We start from the raw sequence: 21,521 nt of genomic DNA on the forward strand, positions 1-21,521 counted from the left end.
CCACCCCCTGCAGGCCCTGACCGGGAACAGAGGCAGCCTCCTCTGGTCCCAGCTTCCCAACGGAAGGCGGCCTGAGCAGGCAGTGCCCACAGGCCACAGCACTGGTTACAGTGAAAACCACAGCCACTGCCTCTAGAGTTTATGTGTTAACTGACTGGGAACCAGGGGCTCAGAGAAGGTGATGTAATTTGTCCAGTGACACTGGGAACCTGGGGTCTGTGACCAGGTTCCTGCGGCGAGGAAGCCTCTCCCTTGGGCCCAGAAGAGCCAGGGAGGAGAAGGGGGCATGTGAGCCAGGAGCACAGGGACCTTTAAGGGCCTAGAAACTCTGGCTGGCTGCAGGCAGAGTCTGGGGGTTCACGGCCTCCTTCCAGGGCCTCCCTCCCGTAGTGCACATCTCCCCCCTCTCTGCCAGGTGCTCAGAGCTCTCAAGTCTCCCCGGGCACCGTTCTCCTGGGTGTCTTCTCTAGTCCAAACCCTCCCTGCCTACCTGGCCAGGGCCCCTGTCAAACAGCCCCTCCCCGCGCCCCCCCCCCCCCAGGGCCAGAATGGCTGCCAGCTGTTATATTAATCAGGTAATACTTCCCAGCCCTGCCTGCCTGGGCCTCCCAGAGAGCCTGTGCAGAGACAGGGAGACAGGTTTGAGAAACGAAGGCTTAACTCAGCAGCTGGATTGCTGAGTCACAGAGACCAGTGTCTATTTTAGTGAGAAATGCAGTAGTTACTATCCTGTCCTGGGCACTGGCCACGTGTCAGGGACTGGCCCCGGTGGTTGACATGCATTGTCTGATGTAACCTTTATGATAACCCCAGGAGGGAGTGAGATGGGACACAGAATATTCCCCCACCCCGTCATCTCCATCCCCCCTTCCCACACACATGCTCTCATCCCGAGATCAAACCTCAGAGGCTTTGCCCAGAGGGCTACTCACTTCAAGGACTGCAGAGCGCCCAGCCCTGGAAGCAGCTGAGCCAGCAGGGCGACACCTTTGTCCCCAAGAGCATTGCCTGATAAGCTGGGAGGGGCAAGCAGGGAGGACAGGTCAGTGGAGGGGCGGGGGGGTGGGGTGTGGGGTGGAGACAGCAGGAGCTCGCCTCTCCGCCCCAGTCACTCAGCTTCTCCTGAAACTGGGATACGGTCCTGGGCTGCCAGGCTGGATCTCAGCACATGGCACTGGATCAGCTGGGGTCTCCCAGCATGTGGATGTGGGATCTTAGTTCCCCGATCAGGGATCCAACCCGCGCCCCCAGCACTGGAAGCGCGGAGTCTTAACCACTGGACCTCCAGGGAAGTCCCTCCCCTCGCGTTCTCATCCTCAGGTTTGTGACCCCTGAGGGGTTAGGCTTGGGCTTCAGAGAGTGTCAAATATTGGGGAACCTGTATTTTAGGGGGAAGAGTCACAACTTTCACCAGGTTCTCTAAGGGGTTCCTGATTGCAGCGGGGAAAGAATAGATGACCCTAAATCTTAAAACACAGAACAAAACGCAACACATGAACACCTACCCACTAATGGGCCCCACCACCCGCCTTCCAGCAACCACTCACTCGAGGTGACGGAGGCAGCAACTTCCTCCCAGTGCTTTGCAGAGGTGCTCTAGGTGCTGGGCTTGCAAGGCACAGTGTGTCAGCCTAGGGAGGGGAGGACCACAGCCCTGCAGCGCCTGCCCAGCTCAACAGAGGTGAGCAGGGCCCCCCACCCGCAGATACACAGGCAGAGAGGCTTGTGGAAAGGGGACGGGGATGCATCGGGCACCCGGACAGGCAAAGAGGGACCGACACACAGCACACGTGAGATGTCACATGGGCAGAGAAGAGCCAGAGAGAGTCAGAGACACAGAGAGAGGCAGACCAAGATGGAGAGACACTGAGATAAGAGAGGGAGGGAAGGAGACAGACGCAGAAAGAGACTGAGAGAAACTGAGTGCCAGAGAAGGACAGACAGACAGGGAGGGGCATTCAGATGGACACAGAATCAGAGAGGAGGCTGGAAGAGTTGTGATGGGAGCCCTGTGAAGGCCAAGCTGAGTCCCCAGGCCTAGGCCCCAGGATCAGGAACGAAGGGGCTGCACGCTCCCCATTTTCTCCGTCCAGAGTTCCCACAACCCCTCAGCTACTGGAGGTCAGGGGAGCTAACGGGGGTGGGAACCGTGGGCAGGGAAGGTGACTGGGGGTCTGCCGTGTGAGCCCCTTCTGGGGTGGGCTGGGCAGGGGAGATGGGAGGCAGGAAAACCAGGACATGACAGTAGGTTGTGTCCTCCGGGGAGCACGTGGCACTGGGGACCCAGGACAGGCTCTGTGCCCAGGAAGGGGGGAGGCAGGAACCATGCTCGGGGCCTGCAGGCCATCACGGTACCTGATCCTTGGGGCGCACAAGAGCGGATCAGAGGGCATCTGGTATGTAAGGCTGTCAGGAAGCGCAGCACTGGAGGGAAACACACACCAAGGCCATGCTGAGCAGACACCTCATCCACTGCCTCAGACTCCAGCCTTAGCCTCACTTCCCACCATTCAATTCCTATATGAGACCTGGGGACAGTCAGACCTTGGTTCCAATTGGGCTTCTCGGCTTCCTGGCTGTGTGACCTGGGACAAATCACTTAGCCTGGTACTAGGAGAACACAGGTGAATTGTCTTAGTTTGCTGCTTGGTGCATAGTAAGTGCTCAGTTAACCTTGGCTCTTAGGATCATTAATCTCATCACCAGCAGTGCCTTCAAAGATGTCAGCCTCAGCTGCAAGCAAGCCTTCTAAAGCTCAGACCCTACAGAAGAGATTGTAGGTGCACACTGAGGAGCAAAGAGCTGAGTCTCTGCTCAGGTGCCAGCCTGGGGCAATCCAGGAAGGAACCATGGTGGAGGCAAACACCCTCTAAAGGGTCCTTGTGCCAACGGGAGCCAGAAGTTCTGACCAGAATCAGAGCTACACGCCAGGCGATCCTCTGGGTTTAGGTTGAAGGGCCTCCGTCTCCCACGTGTAGCTCTCTGGCTACCCCACCCCTGCCCCAGTCTGCCGTCTGCATCTGGCATCCCAGGGCTCTCTTCAGGTACCACTTGGGAAATGGGGAGGCAGTTTGTCCTCTGAGCCTCCCCTTAGGGCTTCATCCCCAGCCAAGCCTGCTGGCTTCTTGTGCCTTCGTGAATTTGTCAAGGTCCCCCGGCTGTTGAGTTACACTGTCCAGCTGTGGCGGTCAAGGAGGGGACGGTCCTGGCCCTACCTTTTCTGGGTCACCTCCTGCTCCTCCGGCTCCGGGGCAAACTTGAGGACCACGGTTTTGTGCAGCAGGCTGCAGACAGGAGGGGAGGGAGGAAGCAGCTGCTGGGGGGCCCAGCTGCTGCTGCGTCTTATTTTTAGCCTGGCCTCCAGGAACCTCTAAGGTACCATCCCCCTACCTCTAGCTGCGGCACTTCCTCTGACTTTGCCCTGATGTCTTCTCTCGCCTGAGGGTACTCACCCCTGTGCGGTGAGGCCACACTGCCAGGTCGGGACAGGCACTGAGAGTCCAGAGCATCCCTAACCTCGCCTTTCCAAGTGAACGTTATATATATATTTCCCATGACAAAAGTTATTCTTCTTCCCTCTGGAGAACTTAGAAGATATAGTAAAATAAGAAAATAAAGAAAAATCACCCACAATCTCTTCCACATATCAATTATCACTGATGATAACATGTGGAGTGGATCCTTCAAGTCTTGTCTTCTTAATGCAGTTAATATTCTTTCTTTTTCTTTCTTAAAAGATGGGATTAAATTTACAGATTCCCTTTTAAAAATTCCCTTTTAAATATTTCAAAGGACAGATGAAGCAAGGGTTACATGATGTTGATAATTATTGGTGGGAGTTGGGAGTTCATTATACCATTCTCTCTAGCTTTCAGTTTGATTGAAAAGCTTTATTATAAAAATGAGAGGGCTTCCCTGGTGGCGCAGTGGTTGAGAGTCCGCCTGCCGATGCAGGGGACATGGGTTCGTGCCCCGGTCTGGGAAGATCCCACATGCCGCGGAGCGGCTGGGCCCGTGAGCCATGGCCACTGGGCCTGCACGTCTGGAGCCTGTGCTCCGCAAAGGGAGAGGCCACAACAGTGAGAGGCCCGCGTACCGCAATGAAAAATAAATAAATAAAATAAAATGAGGAATTAAAAAAAATGTTTAAGTATTTGTTTCTGTTTTTTTTTAGCCACACCGCATGGCTTGTGGGATCTGACTGAACCTGGGCCACGGCAGTGAAAGCACCGAGTCCTAACCACTGGGCTACCAGGGAATTCCCCGATGAATTAAGATTTTTATGTTTACTTAATATGCCAGAGTCATCCCTCCACACTAAAGCTGCAGCTATATAATGGTTCCATCAGTTCTTCTCTCTGGAGGCAACTTAGTTTACTTAACTAGTATCACTAATATCTTACTGTTAAAGATTTAAGTTATTTTCATTTTTTTCCTATTATAATCAATACTGAGGTGAACATCCCTGCAGGTCAAAGTGTTTGCACAGTCACGGTGATTTCTTCATTATAAATTCCTAGAAGTGAATGGAGTGTCATTTGGAATGCCCTAAGGGCCTTTACTGAATCATTATATACAGTGAACCAAGGCCCCTAGTACCACCTCGTGGGTGAATCTGGTCTCCCTTCCTCCTTTAAGGGGTGTTTAAAGCAGGAGACCCCTATGGGTGGGGACTGTGTTGACATTAATTAGCATCTGTCCTCAGCTGCCCAGACTGAATGCGGAGACTTACAGAAATAAGGTTGGGCCCTGTCTGAGGTCGGGTTCTCTTAGAAGCAGAGTCACTTGGTCACTGTGTACATGATGTACTGAGGGTCTGATCTCAGGAGAAACCAGTAAGGGACCGAGGGAAGCAGAACAGGGCAGGTCCTCAGCCTGATCCCACAGGGAGCATGAATGCAACATAGAAGAGCCAGATCTGACTACCTGTTGGATCTGTTTCTTTTACTTTAACCTTTGCTTCCCGTCGCTTTTGTTCACTAAAAGGATACTGTCTGTACGTAATGGCCTGCCTTGGAGAACCCTGCCCCTCTGCCTGAATGTTAAACCAAAGTGCCTTTGTTCAGGGAAGCATCCTGACCCCGCCCACCTGTGGCTGGCTGCAAGAAAGAAGAAATTAACACGTCCCCTGCCCAAGGCTGGCCATTCCAGGGGATATTTGCAAAACTTATGGCCCTTTTACTTCCTCATCTCCTCCCCCTCTCTGTTCTATAAAAGAAATTGGCATCCAAACCCCGATAAGATGGTTTCTCGGAGACACTAGTCTGCCATCTTCTCAGTCTGCCTAAACACCTCGTCTCAGATTCATTGGCCTGTGTGTGGCGAGCAGAGTGAGCTTGGACTTGGTAACGTCAATAGCACTAAAAGTTTGTCCCACCGGAGGTAACGGGGCCAGAGGGTTATACCTCTGCCTCTGTCATTGGCCACTCCTGGCTGGGAGGATAAGGGGGTGTGTAACCTCCCAGGCATCACTGGCTCTTATCGGCCCAGGACATTTCTCTGGAGGAGGTATAAGCTGTGCGCAGCCAACACCCACAGCACCTGGGAACGGGCGTCCAGCTGTAAAGGGGTCTGGGCGGGGCACTAGCAGCATCTTCTACAGGTCTCAAAGGCCTGGGGCCAGAAAGAATTCCAAGGACTTAGAGAGAATGACAGGAGAGCCCAAGAGCTCCACGCTAGAGGCGAGAGTGGGTGATGGGGGTCCACTGGGAGTCCCTACCTGACGTGTAACTCTGCCAGAGTCCGGCAGGTGCTCACTGCACTCAGCACACGGCACACCCCGGCCAGAGAAAGTCCATTGCTGCTGAGGCTGCGGAGAGGAGGAGGGAGACGGCCATTAGCAGGTGGCTGGAGTCCCCAGCGCCACACAGCTCCAGCCGCCTTCTCCTGGCTCAGCAGCTGGCTGGCTGTCACTCGTGGAATGTCCTGAGTCTTTAACCAAAAAAAAGAATGACCTCTTGCCTCACACAGAGAATAAAGTTCTCCAGCTGGAGCAGTAAGAGCTGACTCACTGTTTTTGCTTCTCTGATCCTCAGTTTTCTGGTCTGAAAAATAACCACCATTTTAATCCCATTTTACCAATGGGGAACCTGAGGCCAAGAGATATGAAGTTACCTTCCCAGGGTCACAGAGCTACTGAGTGACAGAGCCAGGGTCTAAATGTAAAGCCAAGACTCCAAACCACTGATACCCTAACCTCAACACTCCCCCACTCCCACTCGACGCTAAGACCCCAACACATCCCACCCCCCTCAAATAGCACCCCTAGCCCACACCGTGCAACACCACAGCACGCCCAATAGCCTATTACCCTTTCTTCTCACTCCACTACCATAACGACCCACCCCTTCACCCCAAAACCACATCCCACCGTATCACTTCCCACTCCAACAGCCCAGCACCCATCCACCTAATACCCTAGCGCTGCCCCGGTGCAACTCTGCATCCCACCCCACCCCGGGGCTGTTGTCAGGACAAACTGGAATACAAGCTACTGATGTACAGTGAACACGTTCTACGTGTTCAAGGGATTTTAACAACTGGAACAAAGTGGCTCATGCCAGAGGCAAAGGCAAGGCATGGTTGAACCACTCCAACTACGCTGCAGCTGGGAGAAAAAGTAGAGCTGGTCAGTGGAGTAGCACTATTTCTGGTGACTGTGGGCACGGGGACCAGGGGTGGCGGGGACCAGCTGGGGCTCTCCTGGGCCCTCCCTGGTAGTCGACAGTGGGGTGGGCGACTCACTCCAGCTTCCTGGCGATGTGCAGCTGGGGTGCAGCCTCCGCCATCAGTTGACAGCCTTCATCTTCCAGCTGGTTCCCTGAGAGGCTGAGACAGAGGGGTCTGATGTTCTGTGCTGCCCCTCAACCCTCAGCATTCACACAGTCAAAGCATCCCTCCAACAAATGAGACTCAATTATAATGAACATTGAAAGACTGCGTACCACATGCCTGGCACTGTCCTAGATGCTCTTACAATTAATCGATATTTAATCCTCATAACAACCCTACGAAGTAGGCACTATTATTATCCTCATTTTACTGATGAGTTAACCGATGGTTAAAACACTTGCTCAGAGTTGGGCCTGGGATCTGAACTCCGGCAGCCTGACTTCAAGGTCCCATCCTCAACTGTTTCTTTATGCTGCAACCTACATAATTACTTCTTGTGATGAGCTCCACGCTTATAGGGAAATCTGATCTAGTTTGGGGACCAGGAAAGGCTTGCCTGATGTTTGAGCTACTTGCTAGAAAAACTAGGAGTTCAATAGGTAAGGGCTGGGAGAGAGATGGGGGAAGGGTGTTCCTGGCAGTAGGAACAACACAGTCAAAGATCCCATGGCAGGCTTCCCTGGTGGCGCAGTGGTTGAGAGTCCATCTGCCGATGCAGGGGACATGGGTTCGTGCCCCGGTCCGGGAGGATCCCACGTGCCGCAGAGCGGCTAGGCCTGTGAGCCATGGCTGCTGAGCCTGCACGTCCAGAGCCTGTGCTCCGCAACGGGAGAGGCCACAACAATGAGAGGCACGCGTACCTCAATAAAAAAAAAAAAGAAAAAAAAAGATTCCATGGCATAGCACATTAGAGGACTTGAAAAAGAGCCGGTATGTCTGCATTAAAGATGGAGTGGGAAGGTGGGGTCAGATGGGGCTTGTGGGGTTGGAGGCATGGTGCTGGATCACACAGGATTTTAGGATTTGGGCTTATCCTGAGCACTGGGAAGGGGGCAGGCAGTAAAAAGAAGTTCACTGCCCGGTGGAGGTGGCCAGGATGGAAGCCTAGTGAGGAGGTATCCAAGTGAAAGATGAGAGTGGTCTGGACTAGGGAGGTGGATGAAGAGGATGGAGAAAATAGAACTTTTTTTTTTTTTTTTTTTTTTTTTTGCAGCGCTGCACGGCATGTAGGATCTTAGTCCCAGACCATGCGGGGTCTTAGTTCCCTGACCAGGGATCGAAACCATGCCCCCTCCAGTGGAAGCGCAGAGTCTTAACCACTGGACTGCCAGGGAAGTCCCCAAGAGAACGGTTTTGAGAACTATATAGGGGGTAGGTCGACTCAGGATGGACTGGCTATAGGAGGAGGGCAAGGGAGCTGAGAGGTGTCTGGTCTGTGTAACTAGGTGGGTGATGGGGCACACCTGCAGGTGAGAAAACTGGGGGAGGGACAGGCTTGGTGGTGGCGAGATGGGTGGAAGTATGTGAGTTGGGTAAAAACCACCTTCTAATCCTGTCTTGGTTCTCCCAATGGGACAAGGTCAAGGTTCAGGCTTTGGTCATCAAGGCAGCCCTCACCCCGTCCATCTTGCCCTAGGGTGGGGCCACTCAAAATACATGATGGCATTCCATCACTCCACCTTCATGCCCATTTGATTTCCTGGGATGATCGTGGCAGGGGTCCCTTCCCGGTAACATGACAGGACCTCCACCAATCCCCAAACCCCACTCTCAAAGGCTCTGCTCAGGAGCTGGACATCATGGGAATTTCTCCAGCCCAAAAAGAGAAGGTCATCTCATGCTACTCTGGGAGGAAGACAGGGTGAGGGGACCCTGAGGGCTGTGGTCTGGAAGACAAGACTGCACGTGATGAGGTTTCTGCTTCGCAGATCTCAGTGAAGATGAGGGCAGGAGCCAGACTGTCTGAGCCTGAACCCTGGCCTAAACTCTTCCTAGCCTTGTGACCTTGAGCAAATTTACCTTTCCGTGGCTTAATTTCCTCCACTATAAAATGCACATAGTAACAGTACTTACATCATAGAGATATAAGGATTAAATGAGAGGATGTATGTAAAACCACCTGGGACAGGACGGGTGCTAAATAATGGTAGCTGTTAGGATGATCTGATTCCCCCAAATTCTTAATGAAGCAGCATGCCCTTCCCCACACCGTCCACCCAAAGCTGAGGCCTTGCCTATGCTGCCCTGCCCTCCCTTTCTGTCTCCTGTCCCACGCTCCCCATCATACTCACTCCACTTCATCCAGGTGTGGACCTTCCCGGAGCTGGGCTATGAGCACTTCCACATCATGGACCCCGAGCTGACACTCCTGGAGGCTGTGGCAGGGGTAGGGCCGAGAAGCTCAAGGTAAGAAGCTATGCTATGCCTCCTGAAGCTCTGAGTGCAGCTACCAGGAAGGAGCTGCAGCAGCCAGGAGGCCGGCAGACCTGGGTCTAATCTTGGCCTTGTTTTTCAGTAGCTGGGTGACCTGGGATAAGGCACCTAACCTATCTGAGACTCAGTTTTCTCCTCTATCAAATGGGACTAATAATGTATACTTTGCAGGGTTTTCAAAAGAATCACAATGAGGTAATGGATATAAAATACTACAGAGCCAAGCACAAAGCAAGGGCCCATTAAATTACAGCTATTATTGTTGTTATGACAAGTGCTCCTTGTTCAGGCCGGGATGGGTTACTCATGTCCTTTCCCAGCTCCACATCTGCTTTTCCTTTTATCCTCCCTGCCCCTGCCATGCCTCCTCTGGGAAGGGACCCTCCCCCTGTATCATATCCCTCCCCTCAAAGCAATGGATCCCATCCCACTGAGGTACCTGAGTGTCAGGCTTCTCCTCTGAGCCTCTTTCCTCTGGTTGGCATTTCCCTGTAGGTCTGGGTCTCTGGCAAGAACAAATCCAACACTGGCCTGGGCTCAGGAGTCCAGGGCCTGATGGACCAAACCTCTTCCCTTGGTTTCTAGGAATGAAGACCCTATAGCATGACCCACAGTGAATGAATAACAAAGATGGTTGCCTGAAGGTACTAAAGGTGCTATTCAGCAAAGCAGCAGGGAAAAAGGTTTAAGGTCAATTGGGACCTTTATTCAAATTCTGGCTCTGCCATATATAGCTGTATGGCCTTGGGTAAGTCACTTCACCCATCTGAGCCTCAGTTTTCTCTTTTCTAAAGTGGGATGACAACATCCAACACATACATCCAATACATAGAGTGATCGAAGGACTGAATGAGACGATGTATGGTCAAGTGCCCAGCATAGGCAAGCTTAGCAAAGTGCAAGCTTAACGAAAAGAAGCTGCTATTGTCTAAGATGCCATAGTCTCCATTTGTAGATGTACCATCTGTGATTCAGAAGGCCAGGAGCATGGACTGCATGTGGGTGCAGGCTTTGGGAAGCCAAGGCACCGCCAAGTGTTCTCTCCAACTGGGCTAGGGGAGGACTGGGGTCTGTAGGGGTGCTGGAACATTATGGATTTTCATAGACTTCTAGATCAGTGCTGTCCAAAAGAACTCTCTGTGATGATGGAAATGTTTTCTATTTGTTCCATCCACTATGCGAGCCACTAGCCACCTGTGGCCATTGAGCACTTGAAATGTGGCTAAAGTGGCTGATGAACTGAAATGATCATTTTATTTAATTTTAATTAATATTAAATTATTTAAATAATTATAGCTCTATGCAGTCAGAGGGTAAAAAGATCCCTGTATGGGTGAGGAAACTGAGGCTCAGAGCAGGGAAAGGACTTGCATGAGGCCATACAACTTCATGTGTCTCTGAGTCTCACAAGGAGGCGTGTGAGGGAAACACAGAAAGTTCTTTAATGGGAAGGCAACTTCCCTATTTCTGCCCAGTAAGGACTGGCCAAGCTGGAATCCATGCACAGCTGGAACAGCTAGCGCTTGAATGGCAACTGGATGCCAGCAGTGCTCTGGGCACTTTAAGTGTGCTAATTCATTTAATTCTCAGAACAAGTCTAAGGTGTTGGTACCATAATTGCCTTCCTCCTTTTTTAATTCGAAGAGTTTTCCCTGCATAGTATCACCAGTCTCACCATATCTTCATGTCCTCCCTAAGGGTCTGATTCACTCTGAGGCTTCTGATGATGCCCGCTCATCACAGGAGCTCGATGTGGTCCAGAGACACTAGAGGAAGCTAAGTCCTTGGCCAACTCTGAGAAATAAGTCATTTCCCAGGGGAGCAGTAGCAAGAAAAATCCCCGTATTCCAGCTCTTCCTAAGCTCTTTTTGCCACTTTTCCCCACAACTACCTAATCCCAGATTGCTTCTCAGAATGAGCCCAAACCCACCCCATCCCTAGCTTCTTACCCTTGTAGCTCTGTAGCCGTCTCTGTGGGTGGGGAGAGAAGGAAGATGAGGTCCGCCTTCCTGCAGGGTCAGACACTTAGCCGTGAAACCAGTACACCAGCCCTACCACCCTGTGCTGCCCCAAACATCCAGAGAGAGCTGATTTTGTTATCGACAGAGAAACAACAGAACTGGCAAAAGTGCTCCATAGCAGACATGTAAAATTGTGACTATGTCGTTGCTAGACAAATCCTGAGTGTTTTAAAAAGTCAGGAAAACAATTTTTGCTGGAAAAATTATAAAAGTTCGGAATGCTGAGAGTTTCTATAGGAGCCACAGTGCTGGGATTAAGAGGCATGACACTTCATCTATCCCGTGACCCCAGCTGGCTAGTTCAGCACCACGGAGAGCGACATGGGACTCAGGATTCCCTCCACTCTGCCTATTGTTCCTAGATTTGTTGATTCATTCCCTCAACCACCCATCCATCCGTCTATCCATTTATCTTTCCACTCATTAACTACTTATTGAGTACGAGGTGCCAGGCCTGAGCTGGGCTCTGGAGATACTGATGTGAGTAAAACAGACTCATGCATGCACACGTAGGTCTTGCAGACCAGTGGCCTCCTCCTTTTCCCATCCCCACTTTCTCCTCCCCTTTTCTCAAGACCCTGAAGGCCAGGACCCCATTCCTCCTGCTCACCTGACCTGCAGCATCCTGACGGTGGGGCATGTGACTGCCACATTTGTCAAGGAGAGGAGGGTTGACACGGAGACATTGTTGAGGCTCAGGCTGCATGGTTGTGGCAAAGGTGTCAGGAGTGAATCCCCCATCCCATCCACCCCAGACTCTCTCTGCTCTCCAAGGGAGGAGGGGGAGGTCACTCAGGCAGGGGTGGTGGAAAGACGGCTTACTCAAGCTTCTGGAGCCGCGGCAGGCAAGGCAGTACCTCCACGATGCTGAGCACCTCCCAGTCCTTGAGCTGGTTGTCCCGAAAACTGTAGGGAGACCGAGGCCCAGTCCCTCAGCCCTGGGGGTGAGAGACTTGGGAGCCCCAGGTGGCAGGCGACAGGCGTGGCTATCTTCATGCAGGAGACTTAAGATAGGGGCCTACGAGAAGTTTGTGGTATCCAGCAGGCCCAGCTAGGAGGAAAGGCCCTCTGCTGGCCTCACTTCCATCCCAGTTCAGTCCCTCTGGGAGAGTTTCTGCCTGGTGGCCCAAGGGATCCAGATGATGGACTGTGAAAGCCTCCTGAGGTGGGATGAGGGGAGCCAGCACCCTGCTCTCTAGGCTCTGTCTGGGATGTGCCTGAGGCCTGAGTTCAGCAGGGCCTCTTGGTTCCCAGGTGATGAGCAGACTGGGATGCAGGGGAAGCTGCTTGCAGCCTCATCTCTGGTCCTGATTCACCCAAAGCCCTAGGCCAAGCACTTTCCTTTCTGACCTCACATTCCCCACCTGTCAAATGGGGTCCACAAACAGCCCTGCCTGGGTTCCTAGCTAGAGGGACAAAACAGCTGAAGAGTATAAGGGTGCCTCTGTGTGTAATCACTTGGTCAGGACAAAGGATCAGAAACAGTGAACATGTGCAGGCATGTGTGTGCTGCACATGTGCATGTATGTGTGGCATATACTTAAGTGAGCAGGCAAGTGCAAGTGTGTGTGCACATATGTGCATGAATGTGGACGTATGTGTGTGTTTCATGCCTTTATGTGTACCCACACAGCACCTGCCTACACCACGCCATCCCTTCTCTCAGGGTCACAGAAAGAAGGGAGGGACCCTCAAAACTCAAGCTCCTTCAAGATGTCCCAAAATATTAGCACTTCTCTGGGGTCTCTGGGAGCCTTGTGTCTGGATCCAGTCCCACCCAGTTCTTGGACTGATGCCTCTCCTCTATGGGTCTCACTGAAAAAGTAGTGGCCAGACCCTAATGGAATATACAGGACCCAGTCCAGGCTCAAGGGGGGCCCTGGGACCTGGACAGTGAATCCTCCCCTCAGCCAGCGAGCCCTCCTGGAGCTCACTCACCTGATCTCTTCCAGCTGCGGACAGAGGGGCAAAGCCTGTAGCAGGTGGCTGATGCCTTGAGCAGTGATCTTACTTCCTGCTAACCTACAGGGTAAGCAAAGATAGTGGGAAGAATGGGGATGGGAAAGGGGACCGGCCAGGAATCTGCCCTCTGTAGGGTTGAGGGGCGGGAGGAGAGTTCCAAGCATCGCCGGCTGAGGATCCATCTTGGTCCCCAGCCCTGACTCACCCCAGCTTCTTCAGGCTCCCCATTGTTGGCAAGCACCTGGAGAGGGCTTCGGCAAAGGCGTCCCCACACTTCCTGCTCTTAAAGCTGCCACGGGAAGAGGCGAAGTGGCAGAAGATCAATGGTGGGCAGGGCTTAGAGATCATCATCCATTCCCTCCTCTGAGAGATGGAATTTAATCCAGTAATGGCAATAGTAGTAGTTGTTGCTGTAACTGTTGTAGTAGTAACAAATACATATTATGGCAGATACTGCTAATCGTCTACCAAAATCCATTCTCTGCTGTAGCTATAACTGGGAACCTGGTTTCCCAGCCAGAGGTGGTGTTTCCCAGCCTCCCCTGCAGCTCAGTGTGACCATACGACTCCGAATATGTTGTCACCAGTGGAACGTGCGTGGAAAGGATGTGCTCTATTTCCAGGACTGAGCTTTAACCCATTGGGCATGTCTAATCCGTGTTCTCTCTTTACTTTCCCCCAAGCCAGAGCACAGATGTGTCTGTGACCCAGCTTTGACCCTGCAGATCAAGATGCCCAAGGAGATGCTGCTGCAACCATGGAAGGGACCTGGGTCTCTTCATGGCCATGTGGAGCTGAGCCATCCCACTGACCTGGACCACTTACCTCTGAGTCTTCCATAAGAGTGAAAAAAAACAAAAACAAAAACAACCACATTACTTAATCCACTGTATATGGGGGGGAGGGATTCTTTGTTATTGCAGCCTAAACTTTTCTCTAGCTACTACACATATCGAGCCTTTACTCTGTGCCAAGAACTGTGCCACGAAGTGTTTTTCATGCATTATTTCATCTCATTCTCCCAACAACCCTATGAAGTAGGTATTATTACTGATTCATTTTAGGGATAAAGAAACTCAGGCTGAGAGGTTAAATACCGTATCCAAAGCAAAGAGGGTCTAATAGCACAGCCTGGATCAGATGCTCCAGCCCATGACTGAGAGAAAAAGAGGGAAAGACTGCATCCAGAAACCATAAGTAGAGGAGATCTAACTGGACCCCAGAGTTCCTGGAGGGGCAAGGAGCTTCCTCACTGTGTCGCAGGCTAAGGGGCAGTAAGGAAGGACCTATCTGTTCTGATATTCAAGATTCTTCCTCAGTTTTCCTCAGCAGGGTTCTGCCGAGACTGGCTGGCCTCCGCTCTCCCAAAAGTCCAGTTCTCTCCCAGGGATGTTCCCAGGTCCTCCCCAGAGCTCCCCTGCCCTTACTCTCACCTGAGATTCTCTACCTGCTCACAGCCTGCCAGGGCTTCAGGGCAGCGGGGCTCCAGGGGGCAGCCCTCAAAATCCAGGTGGATGGGGGCATCCCTGTGCCCTAGGATGTTGGTCAGGGCAGCCAGGTCGGCGTAGGTCAGCAGGAAGTTGTGGAAGGGCATTTGATGGGGGAGGCTCTGGGCTGTGAAGCCAGCTAGCTCAGGCACCTGTGTCTCACCCACACAGTGACACAGCTCTACAACCTTTGGTCCCGTGAGCCTGCGGGTGGCCAACTTCCTCAGTGCTTGTACCACTGCTGCCTGCTTGGTACCCACCCAGGCCTCGTCCCGCTGTGCCAGGAGGCTGAGAAAGGGGCGGCAGGCACAGGATGCCAGGCCCGCCAGAAAGGTGGGAAGGTGGTCTAAAAGGCCCAGTCTAGCTTTGGTTCGCTGCACCCAGCGAGATGTGAGGGTGACATGTTGGGAGAGTGTATCTTTGTCCACCTGGGGGCTGGCCATCAGGTGCAGGGCAGCAAAAAACTCCTGCAGGCTGAGGTGGGTGAAGGCATAGCCTGTCTCCTGGTGCCCAGGCCCCGTGCACACACAGAAGGAGGTCATCAGGCCGAGGGCAGCCCCGAAGGCCACCACGGGTGGAGGGATGTCACCTGCAGAGAAGATGACCTTCCCTGTCTCCAGGCCCCGCAGGGCCACCTCCCCGAGACCCAGCAGGGACTCGGCAGGCAGGAACCCTCGGGGGCTGAGGGTTAGCACCATCTGCACGTAGTTCTGGGTCATGGTGGGCAGGAGGGCCGCAGACTGGCCTGGAGAGCTGCCCGGGAGCAGATGGTAGAGGCAGAGGCAGGCGACCCGGCACAGAGCGGGCACGGCACACATGCTCCAGAGACGTCTGTTTGCCCGCAGCTCTGCTAGGGCTGCCTCCTGGGATGGCTGGTCGCTGAAGAAGTGGCTCACGTACTCCTCCACCCGTGGTCCGTCAAAGCCCCACATGTGGACCGTGGCCGCCGTGGTGGGCAGGCAGGCGGGCAGCTTCCCTGGACGGGAGGTGGCCATTACCCAGCAGCCAGGCAGGAGGGTCCCATGGCAGAGGCGGGAGAAGAGGGTGAGGGCTGATGCTGGGTCCTCAGGGCCTGCAGTCTCCTTGCTGGAGCAGGGGTGGAAGACCTCGTCCAGCCCATCAAAGATCAGCAGGATTCCATTAGCATTCTCCTCCAGGTACTGGAAGACGGCCTCGGGGCCAGCCTCAGGCCTCAGGTACAGATCAAAAAGGAGCTGGGGTAGCGTCAAGAAACCTGTGATCACATTGAGCTGGCGGAATTCGAAAAGGAACAGGGCCTGGAAGCGGTCCAGCTGACCATCAGCCCACTTCTGGCAGAGCCAGTGGGCCAGCGTGGTCTTGCCCATGCCCGCCTTCCCCAGAAGCACCGTCACTCTTGGGCCCCTGTTGGCCTTGGTATTGAAGAGGTCCCGAATGTTCACGTCGGTGCCATCTTCTGCCTTGGGGTCCCCTGTAATGGCCCCCTCCTGAGTGTCGAAGGGTGCTGAGGCCCGGCTCCATTGCAAGATTGGAGGGATGTAGGCTTGGGGGAAGGCAAGCGGCTGCCCTGGCCTGGGGGTCCTGTCGGCATAGCGCTGCCGGGCAGAAGTCCTAAGCAGCTGCAGGTACCTCTTGGCCAGCTCTGTAGGGGACAGGGAGACTGCATGAGAGCGGGGGGCCTCCCCGCGCCACTCACCACAGTATCAGGTTGTTGGGAGCCTGTACCCTTGGCCATGTACGTATGGGGGTGGGGGGGTGGCAAGAGCACACAGGTGCTCTTGTGCCCCCCAAATTCCTAGAATTAATTGGCTCTACAGAAGCACAGGCTCTGGCAGCCATTTACACAGGGAGGTAGGAATGGGGAAGTGTGGACCACGGCTCTATTTGTTTTGCAACAATGTAAGTGGTGTAAAGTTTTCAGTGAGATGGGGGAGGGGAAAGGGGGCACTTCCTCTGCAATATCTTATTGGAACAAGCTTTTACTGTGATATCGAAGTAACCTGTCCGCGGCCCCCATCTCCACAGTGTTTCAGTTGTGTGATGCCCATGATAAGCACTAACACCCTGTGGGCCCAGGCACTGAACAATCAGAACTGCGGAAGCTGGTCAATAGTCAATACTTATATTGCCGGGTGTTGACTTTAATTGGGTCATTTGGGAGATCTTGGGTGGCCCAGGGGAGGGCCCAGGGCCACTGTTGGGGGACACTGGATACCCCTGCTGGGGGGGGCACCTGACATAGTGTCCTATTTTATACAGATACGAATCCTGTGACCAGCTGTGAATCCTCTGGCTATGCCCCATGGGGCTGGGTTTCCCAGCTGGTGGGACAACTGGTGGAGAATTACAGAAGTTTCTGTCCCGGCCTGACCGGTCCACAGCAGCCCCCATGTCTTCCCAGGGGCCCCCAACGCTTCTGCCTTGCTATCCAGCTCAGCCCTAAACTGGCCAATGGGAGCCCAGTTCTGAGGTCATGCTGGTCACATCCCTGGAGCTCCCTCAAGCCTGAGGACATGGGAGTGTCCCCGGAAAAGCCTGGATGGTGAAGCTGCGACCTGCTGGGATGCCTTGAACTCCTTCAGCTGAGCCATCTCTGGAGAAGCCCCGCTGTGGCCCACTGGGCAAGGTGCTTCCTTGCCAGACCTAGCTCTCTGCTCTGCCCACCCAGGACCTCCTCTTCTTCCCTCCTGGGAGCTTGGAAGACAAGAGTCAGGGGGCCCGTGACTGGAAGCCTGTTATCAGGGGACAGAGTCCAGGATCTGTGTCCTTGCCCCAAGGCAATCCAATCCAGTGTTCGGGTCCCTCCCCACCTTGGTACCCACCTTGCTGCCGCTTCTTGCACTGCTTTGGGCGAGGTGAGGACCCACAGCTCTGATGAGGCCGCTTGAGGCCTGGAAAGCATGAAGGAAGGAGTAAGGGGTGAGGTCTGGGCGCCTGGGCTGAGGGGGTAGCCAGCACCTTCAGGGAGCTCCATTCCACAGACAGGCAGCATCCAGACAAGTATATCCACACTCAGGGACTGAGTGAAGGCAGGCAGCAGGCAAAGGCTGCATCAGCATCAGTTCCTGTTTGCAGAGGGGTCCCAGGCCCAAGAGAGAGGGCTGGAGGCTCTGGGCCGGGGGGTCTCCCAGCCCAGAATGCAGGAAGCAGGACCCGCAGCCAACAGCCTCAAGCACTAAATGGCTTGGAAAGCACCCAGCTCTGTCGAGGGCACTGCTGGTTGGAAAAGTGGAGCTTCCACGAGGCTTGGTCAGGCCTGTGCCCTCCCTCCTGTACCAGTGTGTTTTATCCCCCTTATTTCACATCTTCCAAATTTCCTCACTTCTCTTACTAGTTTCATGAGTTCTTGTCTGGTTGCATGGATTTTCAAGAGTCGCTTTAATACCTTTCTGAAGGGGTTGGGAAAGGAAGAAAGGAAGAAGGAGAACAAGAAGGAAGGGGAGACAGAAAGGACGGGAGGAAGGAAGACAGAGGGCTATGGAAGGATTTTAGGAAGTAAAGCAGGACACTCCTACAGCCAGGCACTGGTGAGCAATCAGAACGGCCGCTGGAGCAGGCCCCTTGCCCTGCCACGTGTTAAATTTTTAGATGCTGGTCTGCAGGGAAACCCAGGGGTCCCGAAGAGGGGCTGGAATCAGTGTAAGATATATTTGGCTGTGCTGAGCGGCTTGCAGGATCTTAGTTCCCCAGCCAGGGATTGGACCTGGGCCCTCGGCAGTGACGGCACTGAGTCCTAATCACTGGACCACCAAGGAATTCCCTTGTATTTCAATATTTTAATGAGTCTTTTACTAATAACGGACTCACTAGCTAAATATCAACCAGGGCTGGTCACAGCCAGGTGACAAGTATTCCAGCTCAGTGATAAGGGACAGAGGGAGCAGGTATCAAACAGTCTTGGTTTATTGGGGAGCTAGGGTTACGGGATGGATGTTTTCTGTTATAGCCATGCACAGCTATAAGTAAAAAGTCAATATTTCTATAGAAATAAAGGTTCTGAAACTACAGCAAACATCATACTTAATGGTCAAAGACGGAAAGCTTTTCCTCTAAGATCAGGAACAAGGCAAGGATGCCTGCATTCACCACTTCAACTCAACATAGAACTGGCAGTTCTAGTCAGAGCAATTATGCCAGAAAAAGAAATAAAAGGCATCCAAATTGGAAAAAAGAAGTAAACTTATCTCTGTTTGCGGATGATCAGATCTTATATGCAGAAAACCCCAAAGACAACCACAAAAAAGCTATTAGAACTAATAAATGAATTCAGCAAAGTAGCAGGATATAAAGTCAACACACAAAACTCAGTTACATTTCTATACATGAACAATGAACAATCTGAAAAGAAAATGACTAAAATAATTCCATCTACAGTAGTATCAAAAAGAACAAAATACTTAGGAATTAACTTAACCAAGGACGTGAAAGATTTGTACAATGAAAACTACAGAATGTTGCTGAAAGAAATTAAAGAAGACATAAATAAATGAAACATATGTTCGTGGATTGGAAGACTTAATAATGTTGAAAATTTCAATATTACCCAAAGTGACCTATAGATTCAATGCAATCTCTATTACAATCCCAATGCCTTTTTTTTTTTTTTGCAGAAATAGAGAAGCCCATTCTAAAATTCATGTGGAATCTCAAGGGACCCCAAATGGTCAAAACAATCCCGAAAAGGAACAAAACTGGAGGATTCACACTTCCTGATTTCAAAACTTACTACAAAGCTACAGTAATCAAAAACAGTGTGGTATGGGCATAAAGACAGACATAAAGACCAATGGAATAGAATAGACAGCCCAGAAATAAACCCTCACATATATGGTCAAGTGATTTTTGACAAGGGTGCCAAGACCATTCAGTGGGGGAAAGGACAGTCTTTTAAACAAATGGTGCTGGGAAAACCGGATATCCACATGCAAAGGAATAAAGTTGGACTCTTACCTAACACCAAATACAAAACCTAACTCCAAGTGGATCAAGGGCCTAAATGTAAGACCTAAAACAATAAAACTCTTAGAAGCAAACATGAGATGAAAGTGTACGACACCGGGACTGGCAATGATTTCTTGGAGATGACACCGAAAGCACAGACATCAAAAGAATAAATAGAAAAACTGGACTTCATAAAAATTTTTTAAATCATACATCAAAACACCCTACCCACAAAGTAAAAAGGCAACCCACAGAATAGGAGAAAATATTTGCAAAACATATATCTGATAGGGGATTAATATCCATAATATAGACAGAACTCCTAAAACTCAACAACAAAAAACCAAAGAAGTCAATTCAAAATGGGCAAAGGACGTGAACAGACATTTCTCCAAAAAAGATATATGAACGGCCAATAAGCACATGAAAAGGTGCTCAACATCACTAATGATTGGGACTTCCCTGGTGGGCCAGTGGGTAAGACTCCATACTCCCAATGCAGGGGGCCCGGGTTCGATCCCTGGTTGGGGAACTATGTCCCGCATGCCACAACTAAGAGTCCACACATCACAACTAAAGACCCTGCACGCTGCAACTAAAGATCCCGCATACCACAACTAAGACCCAGTGCAACATAAATACATAAATATTTTTAAAGAATCACTAATCATTAGGGAAATGCGAATCAAAACTACAATGAGATGCCATCTCACACCCATTAGGGTGGCAACTATCAAAAAAACAGAAAACAAAAAGTGTTGGTAAGGATGTGGAGAAACTGGAACCCTTGTGCACTGTTGGTAGGAATGTAAAATGGTGAAGCTTCTGTGGAAAACACTGTGGAGGTGTCTCAAAAAATTAAAAATAGAGTTGCCATATGACCCTGGGTCCTGGATATCTACTCAAAAGAATTGAAGCAGGGTCTTGAAGAGATATCTGTTTACCCATATTCATAGAAGCATTATTCACAATAGCTAAAATATGGAAACAACCCAAGAGTCCACCGAAGGACGAACGGGTAAGCAAAATGTGATTTACACATACAGTGGAATATTAGCCTTAAAAAGGAAGGAAATTCTGACACCTGCTACAACATGGATGAACCTTGAGGACATTATGCTAAGCGAAATAAGCCCGTCAAAAAGGACAAATATTGTATGATTCCACTTATACAACGTACTTAGAGTAGTTAAAGCCATATAGAGAGAAAGTAAATGGTGGTTACCAGGGGCTGGGGGAGGGATGAATGGAGAGTTATTGTTTAATGGGTAGAGTTTGCTTTACAAGATGAAAAGAATTATGGAGATGGATGGTGGTGGTGGCACGACGATGTGAGTGTATTTAATACACTGAACTGTACATTCAAAAGTAGTCACGATGGTAATATTCCATGTAATTTACCACAGTAAAAAGAAAAATGAAAGAAAGATTCTGAATAGAGTGTGGCCTATGAATCAGTGAGGCGGACCATCTGATCGCTGACCTCGCTGCGCTCCATCAGAATACCAGTCAGAGGCTCCCTGGGTGTGGTTAGTGTCAGGCCTGCGGGTGTCTGAATGGTGAGGGGCCTGAGTCTGTGCGGCTGGAGCACGAGGCCCTGAGGCTTGGGGACAGGGAAGTGAGAATGGGCTTCCCCTAGTGAAACCAGGGAGGGGATTCTGGCAGTGGTCAAGGGCTGACAACTTCAGACTCTCCCAGGAGGCTCCAGGTTAGACCCCTGGGAACATGTATCAGGACAGGCCAAAGCCTTGAGGGGCAGAGAGGGGGTGCAGGTGAGGCTGGGAGTCGTGGTGAGGGACCTGGGAAGCGTGCAGATGGGTCCAAGGATGAGGAGGCTGGCTTATGGGAAACGGCTGTGACCAGCCACCACCAGCCTGCTCTGGGTTTGAGGTGAGGACTTCGCATGCTCACCCCCACTCCCACTCCCCAGCCCCGGGCCTTACCAGGGTGGAGCTGAGAGTCTGCTCGGCTTTCCTCGCCAACTTCCGGCTGCCTGGGGAAGCCTGGAAGAGGGGAGGAGATAATA

At 51.8% G+C, this 21,521-nt stretch overlaps 1 protein-coding gene across 9 annotated transcripts in view; it reads right to left on the reverse strand.

The window, feature by feature from the left end:
* The window catches only part of NLRC5 (NLR family CARD domain containing 5), a 111,074-nt gene that overhangs the window by 39,566 nt on the left and 49,987 nt on the right, over positions 1 to 21,521 (reverse strand). For 7 of the 9 annotated variants that reach the window (XM_081215248.1, XM_081215249.1, XM_081215245.1 and 4 more), the window contains 16 exons: positions 21,439 to 21,498; positions 17,377 to 17,445; positions 14,522 to 16,196; positions 13,294 to 13,377; positions 13,065 to 13,148; positions 11,949 to 12,032; positions 11,737 to 11,826; positions 11,055 to 11,114; positions 9,545 to 9,610; positions 8,964 to 9,047; positions 6,745 to 6,828; positions 5,720 to 5,809; positions 3,216 to 3,284; positions 2,356 to 2,424; positions 1,548 to 1,631; positions 933 to 1,016 (listed from right to left, as the gene is read on the reverse strand). In XM_081215248.1, coding sequence (XP_081071374.1) covers positions 933 to 1,016; positions 1,548 to 1,631; positions 2,356 to 2,424; positions 3,216 to 3,284; positions 5,720 to 5,809; positions 6,745 to 6,828; positions 8,964 to 9,047; positions 9,545 to 9,610; positions 11,055 to 11,114; positions 11,737 to 11,826; positions 11,949 to 12,032; positions 13,065 to 13,148; positions 13,294 to 13,377; positions 14,522 to 16,196; positions 17,377 to 17,445; positions 21,439 to 21,498 — 2,836 coding nt within the window. Of the gene's footprint in view, positions 1 to 932; positions 1,017 to 1,547; positions 1,632 to 2,355; positions 2,425 to 3,215; positions 3,285 to 5,719; positions 5,810 to 6,744; positions 6,829 to 8,963; positions 9,048 to 9,544; positions 9,611 to 11,054; positions 11,115 to 11,736; positions 11,827 to 11,948; positions 12,033 to 13,064; positions 13,149 to 13,293; positions 13,378 to 14,521; positions 16,197 to 17,376; positions 17,446 to 20,978; positions 21,093 to 21,438; positions 21,499 to 21,521 lie in introns of all 9 variants that reach the window. The other 2 variants (XM_081215252.1, XM_081215250.1) reach the window with 2 other exon arrangements.

The sequence above is a fragment of the Mesoplodon bidens genome, assembly GCF_964165515.1.
Source record: "Mesoplodon bidens genome assembly, chromosome: 18".
Lineage (NCBI taxonomy): Eukaryota > Metazoa > Chordata > Mammalia > Artiodactyla > Ziphiidae > Mesoplodon > Mesoplodon bidens.